Raw genomic sequence first — 17,903 nt, 5'->3', positions numbered from 1 at the left:
ATGTTCAGTCCGTTCACCCTGTTATAGGAAGGATGTTATTAAGCTGAATAAGGTTCAGAACAGACTTAACAGGATGTTGCCAGGTATGGAAGGTTTGAGTTGTAATTAAAGGCTGGTTAGGCTAGGACTTCTTTCATTGGAATGAAGGCGGTTGAGAGGTGACCTTACAGAGATTTATAAAATCAAGAGGGGTATAAATAGGGTTAATGGTAGGTGCCTTTTCCCTAGGATGAGGGATTTCAAGGTGAGAGGAGAGATTTAAAAATGATATGAGGGGCAGCTTTTTTACACAGACGGTGGGTCGCGTCTGGAGTGAACTTCGTGAGGAAGTGGTGGATTTGGGCACAGTTACAACTTTTAAAAAACACTTTGATAAGTGCATGACTTGGAAGGATTTGGAGGGATACGGACCAGGAGCAGGCAGGTGGGACTCATTCAATTTGGGATCATGTTCCATGTGGTCTGGTTGGACTGATGGGCCTGTTTCCATGCTGTATGATTCTATGATCTAACTGAATGACAAAGCAGCTGAATAGGTGACTCACTATTATGTTCCATTGCAAATGCCCAATGTAAGGCAAGTTCCCAAACTCCACATCTTTATGTAAACCACATTAAATGCACTTACTCTGCATCTATCTCCTGCTCCTCAGTGATACTCCACAACTGCCTGCATGAATTACAAGTCACATTAGTCAGAAATACCATCACGTTCTGAGAATCTTCCTTGCTATATATTTTAAAAATTGCTGGGATAATAAACGCTGTTTAAGGTTTTTCAGGATGCAGCTGAATCAGCAAATAAAGCTGCTCACTCTCATTTCACAGACATCTAAGGTCCTTGAATGTTTGGATTCTTGGTGCATGCCATCCAAATTTTAAATCCATTGAGTTGATCAGAACGGGGGTAAAAGGCCAGGGCTAAGTGATCAAGATCATTGTTTAGCCACACAGAAGGTGGAAGCCAACAGAGAGTTAAAGCACATTGACAAGCATATGCACAGTGATGCACACTGTGTGGCAGCCATAAAGCGTATGACAGCCAGCACATTATAACATTGAGATGAATAATGTTGGGATTACCTGAATAGCAAAGACTCACTGCTTCCACAGAGTCCCTAATTTAAATACATATTGATGCTTGGCAAATGGATAGGATATGCAATCAGTGCCTGCTTCCTGCACTGAGTATTACATTTATTGTTTGGCAACATGCAGGATACAGATCCTGTGTCTGCTGTATACATAGATATACATTCATTTTAATTTTCATGTACAGAGTATCACAAACCACTGATTGACATACATGGAGACTACAGACTGAGACAGCAATGACAGACCGATATACACAGAGCAGAAACTGAATGGTATTCGCTAAGCGCAGACTAATCTGTGAGCACAAATCACAGGGTACAGACAGAGTGGTACATACAAAGCACAGACTAGCTTTGATATACAGCACGGATTGACTAGTACACACAGGGCTTGGACAGACTGCCACTCAAACACAGCGTATAGTCTGATATGCACACAGAGTACAAACTGAGTGGTTTACACAGAGCTCAGACAAACTGGCACACTCTGAATTATTTACAGTAAATTATTTACCTTTCTTCATCTTCCTCTGGAATCTCATCACTTTGGTTTGAGGGAGGAAACAGCAGTGTAAGAGATGAACAAGAAGTCACCTCACTCCATTGATAGTTGCCATAGTTGTAACTATATTCAGGTACTTACCATTATACCCTGGTATCATCAGCAGGGCCTGGCACTTAGATCAGATCTCAATACAGCTTGTAAAGAACTGGCATATCCCCAGATGTGTGAGTGCCAGAATGGAAGTCCCATTTTAAGATCATCATTATGTGGCACTCAGTTGTTATAGGCACAAATAAGGACGTGTTGATTTGGCAACTGGTGAAGGATCAGGAGGTCAAAATCAACCTCTCACTTGCCCAGATAAGTGGGGAAAGATGAAAATAGAGCACTGAGCAAGTGGCATGTTCCTCCAGATCTGGAACATGCTTCTAACATATTTCAAAACCTTTTCTTTTTGCCATTGGCTTCATCACTAATGAATTAACTCATGAAGAATCTCTGGGGCTTGAGAATGACAGTCTAGATCTTTAATCACCTTTAAAGACTCCCTTAGTTTGGCCTATGATTGTTGAACGCTATCTTTGTAGTGTCACATTTAGCCCTTGATATAATTACCTCTTACAGCATCTGTCTTGATGTAGTTGTCTTTTGTAATATTGTGCTCACTTCCATCCAATTACAATGTTCAAGAAAAAATTTATATTTGCTGGACAGACAGTGTTCAACAATCACTTAAATGGAAATAGACATTGTGGTATTTATACAGTTAATGATTATATGAATATACCTCTGCTTCACCACTGTTACATCTGTGGCTGTGGTTTGTGTTTTGACCTGTGCCAATGCCTCACACTCGCTTGTTTGAGTTTCAGCATCAAGGTATTGAACCTCTTCATCCCAGTCAGATTCAATATCTTCCAACTCCATCTCCTTTGGAATACAAACTGGAACTGTAAATGTAAAGCATATTCCAGTGATTCACACACGCTCTTCAATTTCTTGAAGGACTAATCAAAGTTACCCATGTCAAGGACAAATAGAAGCTAACAAAGATTACATATCATAAAGTTAATAGACATTGCACACTACAGCGACCAATCAATGCCACACGTTGAGGGTATGAATATTATGAAGTATTTAAATTCCAGAAACAATCCATTTCACTCACAGACCCATTTGCTACTTGGCCTCCTGGACAATATTCCAACTTATTATTGTGCACTTAGTATTGAAGCCCACTACTGAATTTGGCCTGAAGCTGTGGGGGGCATGCCTTGTCCTTTTTAAGTAGATCCAGCAGAGGGTTTGTGGTTCATTATTGTTACAAATTTATGTCCGTAAAGTTATTAATGCAATATACTGACCCCAAGTATGTCCATCAAATCTTCCTTCTCTATCTGGGTGTATTTATGCTCTGCATTAGTCAAGGGCCTGGATGCGTACACTATTGGGCACTCCTCTCCATTGGACCACCTATGAGCTAATACTATCCCAAAGCCGTAGGGGGAGCCATTGTATGTCACTACGAGATCTTGCTTGGGATCATAGCATGCTAATATCTTCGACAATGATAAGCTATGGCTTGGTTATGTGACCACTGCCAAGGCTGATCCTTTTAAAGATTTGATGCAGGGGTGCCAGGATGGAAGCCAGATTATGTATGAACTTCCAGTAATAATTCACCAGCTCAAGGAAAAACCTAAGCTCAGGTACAGACATGGGACAGGGCACCTTCATCGTCCTCAATTTATCTTCCAATGGATGTCAACTCTGAAGTCCATGTAGGTTATTTGGGGTGCCTGGAATACACATTTTCCCTTCTTAAAGCATAAACCCACCTGGGAGAAACGTGTAAGGACTATGTCCAAGTTCTCTAACTGCTCCTTATTGGTTTTCCTTGTTATGAACATGTCATTTGGATAAATGGCGACCTGGGGTAGACATTGTAAAATGTTCTCCATCATCTGCTGAAACATTGCACAGGCTTATGCCCTTATGGGTATACTTCTGGGAATCCTTATCTACGTGCAATTTCAGGTGCACATGACACATGATCAGCTTTATGAAGGACAGTGGTCCCTGCTAGTTTTGCATATAAATCCTCTGTGCGGGGGATTGGATATTTATCCAGCTGTGAAAAGAAGTTTATCATTTGTTTAACATCCCCACATAGGCAAACCGACCCATCAGGCTTCACAATCAGTACAACGAGTGTTGCCCATTTGCAAACTGGACTGGTTTGATGATTCCTTTGCTGTCCAGCCTCCTGATTCCTGCTTCTACTTTTGCATGTAAGGCAAACGGCACTGGGTGGGACTTGCAGAATCATGGAATTGCTTCCAGGTCAACTTGCAAGGTGACCTTGGCTCCTTTGATAGTCCCTAGACCTTCCTGAAAAGCTTCTGGGTATTTAATTAGGACTTTACTCAGGCAGCCATTTTCTAATGGAAAAGTGTTGAGTCAATCAAGGTGAATCTTTCTCAACCAATTTCGTCCTATCAAGCTTGGGCCCGAGCCTTTTACGATAATCAGTGGTAACTGAACCATCTGCTTCTCATAAGAGACCAGAATTGAAGTTGTACCCTTAATCTGTAAAGGTTTTCCGGTATAGGTTCTGAATCTAGTTGAGTTCTTGCGCAAACTTAAGAGTTGGAGCCCAGAGCAAACTTTGTTGAAGACTTCTTCTGCAATCACTGAAACAGGCACAGTGGTATCAACCCCCATTAGAACTGGGTGACCATTTAACCAGACTTTTATTTTGATTGGCTCTGATTTGGATGTTGCTAAGCTGATGTAGGTAGCCTTTCCAGGGTGTGCACTCTCCTGGATACCAGATATGAGGTCTCTTACACAATTGAGATCTAGTGGGACTCCTTTGCTGTCTTGATTCTGCATACTGGCAGCAACTACAATGGCTTGCCAGCCCGAATCCTGAAGAAAATTGTAACCATTTGGCCGAGGTTTGGCTTTGTTTTGGGGGATTGCTGTGGACTGACCTAAAGTCCCTCTTTCAGTATATGTCCTGAGTGAGGCTATACAATTGCTTTCACTAATGTGATGTTCCCCAAGCTCAGTCAGACTGGTGAGGGTGTCCACTTCCATTGGAATACTCTGCAACTGACATGCTCCGTTTGCCCCATTTTCCAATGATAAAGCTGGTTGTAGTGTCTGTTTGAAGTCCAGTTGGGATTCAGCTAGTGGCACTTTTGTATGGTTACATCATTAATCCCACATATCAAATGGGCTCTCAGCATTCCATTAATGCTGAGTCACATGCCTCTGCCAGTCATCCTAACCTAGTCAAAAATCCTGATATGGATTCCCTGGTTCTTGAATTGATGAGTAAAACCTATTGCCTCTCAGAATTAGAGGAGGCTTGGGGTCATAATATTCCTTAACTAAACCTGTCAGCTCTGAAAAGATTTTAGTCTCTGGTGCCTCAGGAAAAGTTAGGCTCCTAAAAACCGAAAAAGCTGAGGATCCATGAACATCAGGAGAATTACTTGTTGCTTTTCACCTATCCCACTGTCATTTGCCTGGAGAAATTAATGCATTCTTTCCAAATACTGGACCCAGTCTTTGACGGCAGGATTGAATGAATCAAGCTTCCCAAATAACAGCATGATGATGCCAGAAATGCTTAATCCAACTCAAAGACAACTGTTGCAAGCGAATTTCTTTTCTCCTTCACCACTGAAATGACTCCACAGAGGCAGGTATGCCATCATCAAGTCACTCTTTATTCTCACATGGAGAGTCCTTGGCACTGATCCGGCTCCCTCAGGGCCAGCTCTCAGAGTGTACAGGATGTCTGACACTCCTGTTTTTATCTGTCAGCCAGGACACCCTGATGGAACCAATTTAACAGCCCCAATCAGGGAACTCATATTCTCTGATACCCATCTGGTTGACTTCTAACAATCATGACACCACCCAAGAGTCCCTTGGAGCAATCTGCTCGAGTTTTCTCTCACAATCACAATCTTGTGAAGGTGCAGTTGTGCACATGTTTGACAGAATGTTAATATGATCAATCTTTTCTCAAAAATTAGACAGTGAATTTCCATTGGAGTTTGTCCACTTGTGTGTCAGACTCAAGGCAGAGACTATAAGATGTAGGAGCAGAAGTGGGTCAGTTGGTCCATCAAGTTGGTTCCATCATTTGATGAGATGATGGTTGATCTTATGATCTTCCACTTTCCAGCTCTAATCCCTTAACCTTTGACTCTCTTACTGATGAAACAGCTATCTCAACCTTGAGTAGACTTAATGACCCAGCCTCAGCAGCCCACTACAGTAATGAACTCTAGATTCACTACTCTCTAACAGAAGAAATTCCTCCCCATCCCTTTCCAACTTGGCTGATCCCTTACATTGAGATTATGCCCTTTGGGCCTAGGCTTTCCCATAAAGGGAAACAACATCACAGCATCTAACCTGACAAGCTCCCTAAGAATCTTATATGTATCAATAAGGTCTCCTCTCATTCTTCTAAATTGGAATGAGTACAAGCCCACCTGATGTAACCATTCCTCATAAGAAAATCCCTCCACACCTGGAGGGTACCAAATGAACCTTACCTGGTCTGTCTCCAGTGCTAATATATATTTCCTTAAATAAGGGGACTAAAACTATTCACAATATTGTAGGTGTGGTCTTACTAGCAACGTATATTGTTTTAACAAGGCTCCCCTATATTTATACTCCGTTCCTTTTGAAATAAAGACCAATAGTCCACCTACTTTCCCTATTACCTGCTGAACCTGGATATAAGGCTTTTGCATTTCATGCACGAGTACAGCCAACTCCCTCAGTGCTGCAGCTTTCTGCAATCTCTCTCCATTTAATTAGTATTCAGCTCTTCTTTTCCCAACAAAGTGCATAACCTCATATTCTCCCACATTATATTCTATCTGCCAGGTCTTTGCCTTCCTATCTGCAGCCCCGCTTTCACCCACCCTCAGTACTGAAGAAGGGTTACCCCTGAAATGTTGACTTCTCCACCTCCTGATGCTGCCTGGCTTGCTGTGTTCTTCCAGCCTCCTGCTTGTCTACTTTGGATTCCAGCGCCTGCAGTTTTCTTTTTGTCTCTTACTTAATCTGTTTATAACCCTCTGTGGACTCTTTGTGTCATCCTCATTAGTTAAATTCTCACTGATTTGGGCTGTTTCCAACTTGGTGATAGTACATTCACTTCCCTCCTATGTTCTAATGTTTCTATGAAGCCATGCTAATTCTGCTTGATTATTTTATGTATTCTGCTTTTAAATCCTTGATAATCAATTGTAACATTTTTTCAAATATAGATATTAAGCAATATCTAGTAAGCTATATTAGGGTCATAGAGTCATAGAGATGTACTGCATAGTCCAACCTGTCCATGCCGACCAGATATCCCAACCCAATCTAGTCCTGCCTGCCAGCACCCAGCCCATATCCCTCCAAACCCTTCCTATTCATATACCCATCCAAATGCCTCTTAAATACCGCAATTGTACCAGCCTCCACCACGTCCTCTGGCAGCTCATTCCATACACATACCACCCTCTGCGTGAAAACGTTGCCCCTTAGGTCTCTTTTATATCTTTCCCCTCTCACCCTAAACCTATGCCCACTAGTTCTGGACTCCCCAACCCCAGAGAAAAGACTTTGTCTATTTATCCTATCCATGCCCCTTATAATTTTGTAACCCTATATAAGCTCACCTCTCAGCCTCCGACACTCCAGGGAAAACAGCCCCAGCCTGTTCAGCCTCTTCCTGTAGCTCAAATTCTCTAACCCTGGCAACATCCTTGTAAATCTTTTCTGAACCCTTTCAAGTTTCACAACATCTTTCCGATAGGAAGGAGATCAGAATTGCAAGCAATATTCCAACAGTGGCCTAACCAATGTCCTGTACAGCTGCAACATGACCTCCCAACTCCTGTACTCAATACTCTGACCAATAAAGGAAAGCATACCAAACGCCTTCTTCACTATCCTATCTACCTGTGGCTCCATTTTCAAGGAGCTATGAACCTGCAGTCCAAGGTCTCTTTGTTCAGCAACACTCCCTAGGATCTTACCATTAAGTGTATAAGTTCTGCTAAGATTTGCTTTCCCAAAATGCAGCACCTCGCATTTATCTGAATTAAACTCCATCTGCCACTTCTCAGCCCATTGGCCCATCTGGTCCAGATCCTGTTGTAATCTGAGATAACCCTCTTTGCTGTCCACTACACCTCCAATTTTGGTGTCATCTGCAAACTTACTAACTGTACCTCTTATGCTCGTATCCAAATCATTTATGTAAATGACAAAAACTAGAGGACCCAGCACCGATCCTTGTGGCACTCCACTGGTCATAGGCCTCCAGTCTGAAAAACAACCCTCCTCCACCACCCTCTGTCTTCTACCTTTCAGCCAGTTCTATATCCAAATGGCTAGTTCTCCCCGTATTCCATGAGTTTGATCTATAGTTACGTGTTTTTATTATCTCCCTCTCTTTTTGAATATAAGTGTTACTTTGGTAGTTTTCCAATCCTCTGGGAATTTTCCAGACTCCAGGATTCTTATTAGCTTATTACCTGTGCCTCCAGTATCTCTGTAGTTACTTCCTTTATAATTCTAGGATGCAACTCATCAGGTCCAGGGCATGCATCAGCTTTAGGTCCATTAGTTTCCCTGGTATCTTTTCGCTAGTGACACTTATATTTATTTCCCACCCCCACTTTAACCCCATGGTTATTTAATATTTCTGGAATGCTATTAGTGGCCTCTACCATGAAGACTCATGCAAAGTAGCTATTCAACTCCTCTGCCAATTCCTGATCCCCCACTAACATTTCCACAACCTCATTCTCTGAGATGTACACTTTAGTCTCTCTTTTTTATATATTAAAAGAAACTCTTGTTGGCTTTATATATTACTTGCTAGTTTACACTCAGAGTTTACTTTCTCCCCCATTTTCTTGAGTCATCTTTTTTTAGAGTCATAGAGTCATAGAGATGTTCAGCATGGAAACAGACCCTTCGGTCCAACTTGTCCATGTCAACCAGATATGCCAACCTAATCTAGTCCCAAGTGCCAGTACTTGGCCCATGTCCCTCTAAACCCTTCCTATTCATATACCCATCCAGATGCCTTTTAAATGTTGCAATTGTATCACTTCCTCTGGCAGCTAATTCGATACACGCACCACCCTCTGCGTGAAAACGTTGCCCCTTAGTTGAAAGGGGCAACTTTTTGAAAGTTTCCCAATCCTCTGGTTTACCACTAATCTTTGTCATATTATGAAATTCCAATAAAATTCAGCATACTGTACATGATATTGAATTAGACAGCCAGTTTGATTGGCAGTCCATCCATCATTTAAGCATTCACCCCCCTCACTGTTATTGCACTGTTTTTACAGTGTGTACCACCTCCAAGCTACATTACCCTCATTCACCATGCCTCTTTTAACAGCACCTTGCGAATCCTTGACCTCTATTGCCTGGAAGAACAAGAGCAGCTGATGCATAGGAACCGCTCCCCTTAACGTCACACATCATCCTGACTAGGAAATATATAGTTCTCTTTCTCTCTCTCTCTCTCTCTCTTCCTCTTTCTCTCTTTCTGTATGTGTATACACCCACACACTATTATGGAGTAACAATCCTAGCGTTTCCTTTCCAATGGCACTATAGGTATATGTACATCCACAGATGGAAATGACTCAAGAAGAAAACCCTTCTCAATTCAGGGTGAGCAATAAATGTTGGCCGTGTCAGTGATGCCCACACTAATAAATTTTTAAAAAGCTATCTCCTATACTGACCATCTGAAAACAAACTGACTGGCAACTTTGTTAGTAATGAGAAGCAGCATCCAATACAGAACAAGGAGTGAATAACTCAGGTGCCAAGTAAGGATGTAACAATCTGCTTAATCTCAGATGAGGAATGGACATTTGAATGTGAAATTTTCTGTCACCCAAGAAATGTCTCCCAGAAAATCAACACTTTCAATATAGGGACCTGTAAGAGTTATTTTTTAAAAGGTGCACTCCCTCTGCCCTCTTTCCCATATCTGCACCATTGGGTAGAACTCACTCAAAAAGCAGTCGCTTCCGATTGTATGTTCTTGCATTTGCCACAGAAGAAGTAAACTGTTTAAAATTGTATTGCAGCCTTGGGCCATTGATGAATAAATTGACAACAACATGATCCAAGGATAGCTGAGAGTATTTTTTATTTATCATAAGGTGAATTTTGTATCTTAAACTTTCAGATTTTTTTATTGGTCTAAAACTGTAAGCTCATTTTGTTCATTTCTGTACTTTTGAGCTTTTAATACGCATAGCTGATGTTATATAAAGTTCTGCTTTGCAACTGTGTGCTTTGATTATGTAGAATATTACTATTCACCAGAAGTTAATTTCATTAATTACAGATCTCATTTCATGGAAACATGTTAGCTGAATGGTTTCTACTCTGATTTCTAAGATTGTTGAAGTTGCAATGTCTAAAGGACACCTTTCAGACTGAAGGATTCACACTGTCCAATAGACACTTCCCAACCTGAGATGGTCACACTGTCTAATTGACATGTCCCAACCTGAGAGTGCTACATTTTCTAATCCACAGATGGAAAGGTCTGTGAAGGTCTGAGAAGGTCACATTGTCTGATTAACAGTTCCCAGGTGGGAGGAAACACACTGTCTGACAGATATTCTTAGACTGAGGGAGTGATACTGTCTGATAGACACCTCCCAGATTGTGGGAGACATATTGTCTGACAGATGCCTTTTAGACTGAGGGAGTGATGTGATCAATAAATATCTCTCAGCTTCAAAGTGTCATGCTATCTGATGGATTCCTCTCAGACTGAGAGAATCATATTGTCTGATAAATTCGTTAAATGCTGCTGGAGTTGCATTTCTGATCGTCATCTCTCAGAATAACAGATAATTCTTTTCTTATTCATTCATTGGATGTGGGCATCTCTGTCTGGGCAGGCACTTACTCCCAATCCCTAGTTGCCTTTGAGAAGATGATCGTGAGCTGCCTTATAAACTATTATCTCAGAGTACAATGGGACCTTGATCAGATGGGCTGATGACCAAGGTGTGGCAGAGTGAGTTGAATTTAGATAATAATGAGGTGTTGTATTTTGGTAAGGCAAATAAGGGCAGGACTTATACACTTAATGATGGTGTCCTGGTGAGTTTTGCCCATCAAAGAGACCTTGTAGTACCTTGAAAGTAGAGTCCCAGGTAGACAGGATAGTAAAGGCAGAGTTTGATATGCTTTTCTTTATTGAGTATAGGAGTTGGGGTGTCATGCTGCATCAGTACAGGACATTGGTTAGACCACTGTTGGAATGCTGAGTACAATTCTGGTATTGCTGCTTTGGAAAGATGTTGTTAAATTTAAAAGGGTTCAGAAGGGATTTACAAGGATGTTGCTGGAGTTGGAGGGTTTGAGCTATACGGCGAGGCTCAATATTTTCCCTGGAGCATCGGAGGCTGAGGGATGATCTTATACAGGTTTATAAAATCATGAGGGCCATGGATAGGGTGAATAACCAAGATATTTTTCCAAGGTAGGGAAACCCACACCTAAAAGGTGTAGGTTTAAAATAAGAGGGGAAAGATTTAAAGGGACCCAAAGGGCAACTTTTGCACACAGAGGGTGGTGGATGTATGGAATAAGCTGCCAGAGGAAGTGATGGAGGCTGGTACAATTACAACATTTAAAAGGCATCTGAATGGGTATATGAATAGAAAGGATTTGGAGGGATATAAACCAAATACGGGCAAATGGGACTAGATTAATTTGGGATATCTGGCTAGCATGGATGAGTTGGGCCAAAGGGTCTGTTTCTGTCCTGTACAACTCTATGACTATTACAATCCACTTGCTGTAACAGACAGTTCCAGGATTTTGAAGGAACAGAAATATATTTCCAAATCAGTATAGTGAGTGACTTGGAGGAGATTTGTAGGTGGTGGTGGTCCCATGTATGTGCTATCATTGTCCTCCTAGATGATAGTGGTTATGGGTTTAGAAGGTGCCATCTAAGTAGCCTTGTTAAATTTATGTAGTGCATCTTGTAGAGGTGGTCCTACTGCCCCTGAGAATTGGTGGTGGAGGGATTGAATGTTTGAGGATCTGGTGCTAGTCAAGCAGGCTGCTTTGTCTTGGATGGTGTCAAGCTTCTTAAGTGTTGTTTCAGCTGTACTCAACCAGTCAAATGGGGATTATTCTAACACACTCCTGACCATGTAGAGGGTAGGCAGAATCAGGAGTCAGGAGGTGAGTCACTCACCATAAGATATCCAGCACCTGACTTGCTCTTGCAGCCACACTACTTATATGGCTCCTCCAGTTCAGTTTCTGGTCAATGGTAACTCTAGGATTCTAATAGTAGGGAATTCAGCAATGGTAATGCCATTTAATGTCAAGAATTTATGTTTACATACTGTCTTTTTGGAGATGATCATCACTTGGCAGTTTTGTACTATGAATATTATCTGCCACTTGTCAACCAAATCCTTGGTATTGTCCAGGTCTTGCTCCATTTGGACATATCTGATGTGTTGTGAATGGTGCTGAACATTGTGCAATCATCAGCAAACATCCCCACTTCGGACCTTATGAGGAAGGGACGGAAATTGCTGAAGCAGCTGAAGATGGTTGGGCTAAGCTTCTACCATGAGGAACTCCAGCAGACATATTCCGGTGCTGAGATGAGACCATGGTGTACTCCTCCTGCTCTACGTGTGAAGTTGGGCACAGTTCCAATTCTCAAGACCAGAACATGGGTAGGAACTGGTTATGATAAATTGGGGAACATTACTTAAGGTATGACAATGGATAGACATTGGCAAACAAAGAGGTCACGAATGCAATGCAACAATTTTTAATTCCTATCCAGCATAAAAACAAAATGGGAAAGATGTCCTGACCATAGTTGACAAGAAAAATTAAAAATATTATGAGATCCAAGAAAGGAGTATATAAGCAGGCCAAAAACAGCAGTAAAAGGGCTTGAAGATTTACATTCTGGAGTAGTTAAAAAAGTGACCCTATAAATACTGGATGTATCTTTCAAAATTCTATTGTTTCAGAAGTTTCTCTGAATTTGAGGGTAGCTATTGCAACCCCACTTTTAAAAAATAAGGTATGGGAGAAAATAGGGAGTTATAGGCTGGTTAGCTTGACATCAATGGTGGAGAAAATGTTTGAGTTCATTCTAAAAAAAATAATAGCAGAGTACTTGGAAAGAAAGTGTCAGGGTTGGACAGCATGGATTTATAAAAGGGAAACCATGCACGACAAATCTACTGGAATTTCTCAAGGACGTAACTGGGAGAGTTGATAAGGGGAAGCCAGTGCTTATGGTTTACTTGGGACTATCAGAAGGCTTTTGATTAGGTCTCATTTAAAAGATTAACATTAGCATTAGATTTGGGGTTGTGTACTGATGTGGATAAAGAACAGGTTGGCTGACAGGAAACAAAGAGTCAGAATAAATGGTAGCCAGTGACTCATGAGGTACTATAGGGTTCTGTGCATGGACCCCAGCTATTCAGAACTGCGAATAGTGATTTAGATGGGAGATACCAAATATAATATCTCTAATATAATAAAACAAAGAAGTTTTCCAATTCTGAAGAAGAATTGGACTTGAAACATCAACTCTGCTTTCTCTCCACAGATGCGACAGACCTCCTGAGTTTCTCCAGCAATGTCTATTTTTGTGTCATATCTTCAAGTTTCATATGACAGAAAACTGGGTGGGAGGATGTTGAGATGTTTCAGTGTGATTTGGACAAGTTTAAATGAGTGGGCAAATGCATGGCAGATAAAGTATAATGTGGATTAATATGTGGTCATCTACTTTGGTAGCAAAGCTAGGAAGGCAGATTATTATCTGAATAGCAATAGATTGGGAAAGGGAGGCTTTGTGCCTGGTATGACTACAATCAGTAAAGAGTTTTCCCTCTGTTTGCATTGGCTTTAATTGAGTCAGTCATTCTATCAGGAGGAGAAAGTGAGGTCTGCAGATGCTGGAGATCAGAGCTGGAAATGTGTTGCTGGAAAAGCGCAGCAGGTCAGGCAGCATCCAGGGAAACGTCGATTCTCCTGTTCCCTGGATGCTGCCTGACCTGCTGCGCTTTTCCAGCAACACATTTCCAGCTCAGTCATTCTATCAGACAGACATCTCTCAGACTGAAGTTCATCATATTACATCGATTCCTCTTAGCATGAGGTAATCACAACAGACAAGTAGCACAGACTGAGGGAGGACATAGATTGACAAACAGGTGCATTTTACATAGGGGGAGAAGGAAATGAACAATTACATAGCAATTCTTCACAGCGAAGGAATGCAGAATGTAAAAGACATGTAATAAGTTTCAATAGCCAACTGCAAGTGAATCCTACAAGTAGATTTTACACTCAAGTGGAATGATTTATTTATATTTGGGTTTGGTTATTTTTTCAGTAAAACTCAGAAAAACATTTACAGACATTGATTTCAAAAAAACATATGTAACCAAGTTTGTGCATGTATGGTTACTAGATGTTGCTGCTGAGGATCTGCCCTCCACTGCTTCATGCAACTCTTAGTATACAGCCTCTCTGACTCACAGATTAAGTGAGTAACTGTCCTACAATAAGTATGTTATCTCAGATTAATCTGTGTTTTCTGTCCCCGCTGATAAAAATTAGAATAATTATAGGCAGGACCCGCACTCTATATATTGACATTTTTCCATAGTCTTCATTTTCCATTTGTTTCAGAGACCAGAACCGGCTTCCCTCCTGAAACAAAGGAGAAGAAGACATGGATTAGGCAAAACAATCATGTGCTGCTTCTGGAGCTAATTTATTTCCTATACTTTATATCCTTGCCTCCAAGATGCTCCTTAATCATTCTCTGATCCTATCAACCAAATATTAAGTACTCCATTTCTAAGTAGAATACTAAATATTCACTACAGTTGGAAAGATTTCAATTTGAGAAAAGTGCACAATTATTCAAATTTTCTTTAAAATTCAGAAACAACTACTTCTAGGTGGCCAGTGAAACAATCTGGGTACAGAATAAAAGTCCTCTACTGTATGTCTTTCAGCACTTCCCATTGTTAGGTGCAGAGTGAATTGCCTTCATTGATGGCCCATCAACCCAAGTCACATTCAAGAACAGTTATCATTTTCCAATCTTACAACCACAACCCTAACATCAATGTGAGTTTTTCCACTTTCCAGAGTAGCCATATTTCTGATTCATTTGAATGTGACAAAAACTATCATTTGTTTCATGCTGGGGAGATTCCAAGATGGCGCCGGAGCACAGCAATTCCTTGCAAGCTGTCTACAGCAGATCTTATTCTTACATATGTTATAATTGTTCTGCTGTTTTAAAATTCAATTCTAAGTCTGTCAAAATTACATCTCACTCTGCACCTTCTTGGCAGCTGTAACACTGTATCCTGTGCTCTGTTCTGTTATCCTGATGCACTTATATGCTATGAATTTCCTGTAAAGCATGAAAGTCAACACTTTTCAATGTACCTCTTTGCACTTGACAGGAATAAATCAAATCAAACATATCTACTAGGAAATAGATTAAGATTGGCACAAGCTCATTTCATGTTAAAACTTTGAAACTTCAAGTTGAAGTCAGCAGAAAAAAGGAAATATGTACAACTTTAGAGATGGAAAGGCAGCAAACACTCACTGAAGCAATTCAAGGCTGTAAAAGTGTGGAACCTTTAGTTACAACGTAAAATTAACATAGATCTAGGCACAAGTTTCAGAAAATTAAAGTTAAAAATCACACAACACCAGGTTATAGTCCAACAGGTTTAATTGGAAGCACACTAGCTTTGGACCTGTTGGACTATAACCTGGTGTCGTGTGATTTTTAACTTTGTACACCCCAGTCCAACACCGGCATCTCCAAATCAGAAAATTAAAGACTTCAATGTCCTTGCACTCTTTTGAGGCAATGTCATCTCTGCTTATCCAATTTTCTAGGTATCAATAATCTCCAGAAACTATGTCTATACATTGTGCATATGTACGTGCTGAATAGCTTGTCATTAAGAATTAATATTTAAGATCCTGATACTCCCAAATCTTTGGAATCCTAAGCCAAGTTTTTAGGTCTAGCTCAGCATTGTATCATTCAAATATTCTACATCTAGGTTTATTGGGTGTCATGGTGTGTATTGAATGGAAAATAAATCAGGCTATGAAGACAGAGTCAACACAAAACTTAGTGAACCAGTGTAGTATATTATCATGTGAAGTGTGTACCACCTAGTGGCATGACTGGATTACAACACTTTGAGTAAACTTTCTCTGAGAGAAGAAACCACCTGATCACAACCACCTGATGAAGGAGCAGCCCTCCAAAAGCTCGTGCTCTCAAATACACCTGTTGGGCTGTAACCTGGTGTTGTGTGATTTTTTTTAAACTTTGTACACCCCAGTCCAACACCACACCTCCAAATCATCTCTGGGAGAAGGTTAATTTCCCAATCAGCATTGTTATGTCATATTTTGTGGGGTGAATTTGTACTTTCAGGGTTACATTGTACTTTGCTCAAAAACTGCATGCATTCATGTAAAACTCTGAGCTCAAAAACTGCATAAATTCATGTAAAACTCCGTTATCTCACTTTTTAGATTAGAATCAATCTAAACATCATGGCATAGATAGCGAACACAGGGGGCTAACACCTTCAACATATTGTCTAGCTATCACCCATTGTTAACAGCTAACCTGAGAATGCAACTTTTAAGAAAAGGTTATGTGATTTATGCATGAAAGAACTGAAACTTTCATGGTATTCAAACAGATGAAAGACTTAACAATCAATTTTTCAATGTATAATTTCAGTTAGATCACACTGTAAATTTTTGCTATAAATTCTGTGTGTTAGGATTGAGCCCTCCATTATCACCTGATGAAGGAGCGTCGTTCCGAAAGCTAGTGTGCTTCCAATTAAACCTGTTGGACTACAACCTGGTGTTGTGTGATTTTTAGCTATGTAATTGAATTGTTTAATAAACGACTGTGTTCAGATATGTTGTTTGCATGTCCTTTGACTTCACTGAGAGTCACTTTCAGGTGTTCTATTTGAATAAGGACCAAACCAAAGATTTTCTAATGCTAGGGAATTGTGTGACATAATGGGTTGAAACAGTAATCTTTTGTCCCCAGAACTTGATTTGAATCCAGTCCACCTAATGAAAAAAAGTTGTCACTCCTTCTCTGCTCTGTATCCAATTTGAAATGAGCTGAATTGACTCCTTTTAGATGTTGGCTTCCAGATTAGAACCAACCAAATTTGTTATTGCATTAACACTCACATTTAGCATAACAAGATCAGCTGTTGTGGGACAGAAATATGTAATGTCATACCAGTGCAATATCAAGCATCCTTCTGGGGCAGAGTGCTTTTCTCTATGCCTGATCCAGGGTGTCTTGCCAGTAACACTAATTTTTAAATTGTTTTGAAAATAAAGAAAAAATTCTATGGCAAAAGTACTTGGAATACAATGCTCAAAATCATTCTTTACAAGTACACAAGTAACTTATATTAATAATAAATTTATATGTTATAACATTGCATCATAAAGAATGTAAAGCCTATTCACATGCACAGTTGAAATAGTAATGGATATGGTTACATTCACTCTTTTGTGTCAGGATCTTGTTCCGTTACATGGCTATGGAAACGCACACCTTAATCGGTTACGTTCAAACTCCCCTCTTTTAACATGATAACATTGAATGGATAGACTCATTTGTGATCCCTCAATTCTAGTTTCTTAACTCTACTACAAGATGATTGGCTAGTTCTAATAAATGACTGAAGTTGTTCTTGTGAATGTAACTAAGTTAGTCTCCAACTCTTTCTCATGGCCAATAAAATGCTGGCCTTATCAGCAATACCAATGTTCCATGAATGCAGGTTTAAAAATTATACTATTTAGTATTTGTGTTGGTTTTTCTGTTGAAGAAGATAGTGAAGAATCTCTTCATTGACCTTGTCTTTTTCACTGAAAGAAATGTCCTACATTTCCACACACTCCTCCCCACCTTGATTCACCTCCCTGGAGTCTTTTGACACAATGGATAGTGTCCCTATCTCTTTTACAGAAGTTCCGGCTTCAAGTCCCACTTTCGGGTCTTGCTGGCCATGGAAGGTGTGATCATAATGGAACCTGCAAAACTCTCCAATATGCAATGGCAGGGGCTAATAACAGGAGAGTCTCCTCATTATCCCAGTCAGCCAGAAAGTAACCTCCCTACTTTA

The 17,903-nt window shown here is 40.4% G+C and overlaps 1 protein-coding gene across 8 annotated transcripts in view; it reads right to left on the bottom strand.

The window, feature by feature from the left end:
* The window catches only part of LOC122558548 (cyclic nucleotide-gated channel beta-1-like), a 204,313-nt gene that overhangs the window by 128,265 nt on the left and 58,145 nt on the right, over positions 1–17,903 (bottom strand). For 5 of the 8 annotated variants that reach the window (XM_087996039.1, XM_087996040.1, XM_087996043.1 and 2 more), the window contains 3 exons: positions 2,387–2,549; positions 1,609–1,638; positions 629–670 (listed from right to left, as the gene is read on the bottom strand). In XM_087996039.1, the coding sequence (XP_087852165.1) occupies positions 629–670; positions 1,609–1,638; positions 2,387–2,549 (235 nt within the window). The remainder of the gene's footprint in view (positions 1–628; positions 671–1,608; positions 1,639–2,386; positions 2,550–17,903) is intronic. The other 3 variants (XM_087996038.1, XM_087996042.1, XM_087996044.1) reach the window with 2 other exon arrangements.

Source organism: Chiloscyllium plagiosum, unplaced genomic scaffold (genome assembly GCF_037043375.1).
Source record: "Chiloscyllium plagiosum isolate Xiang-an unplaced genomic scaffold, Cpla_swu_hap1 HiC_scaffold_17, whole genome shotgun sequence".
Lineage (NCBI taxonomy): Eukaryota > Metazoa > Chordata > Chondrichthyes > Orectolobiformes > Hemiscylliidae > Chiloscyllium > Chiloscyllium plagiosum.
Note: the sequence above shows the minus strand (reverse complement) of the source record. Positions and strands in the feature narration are given on the sequence as shown.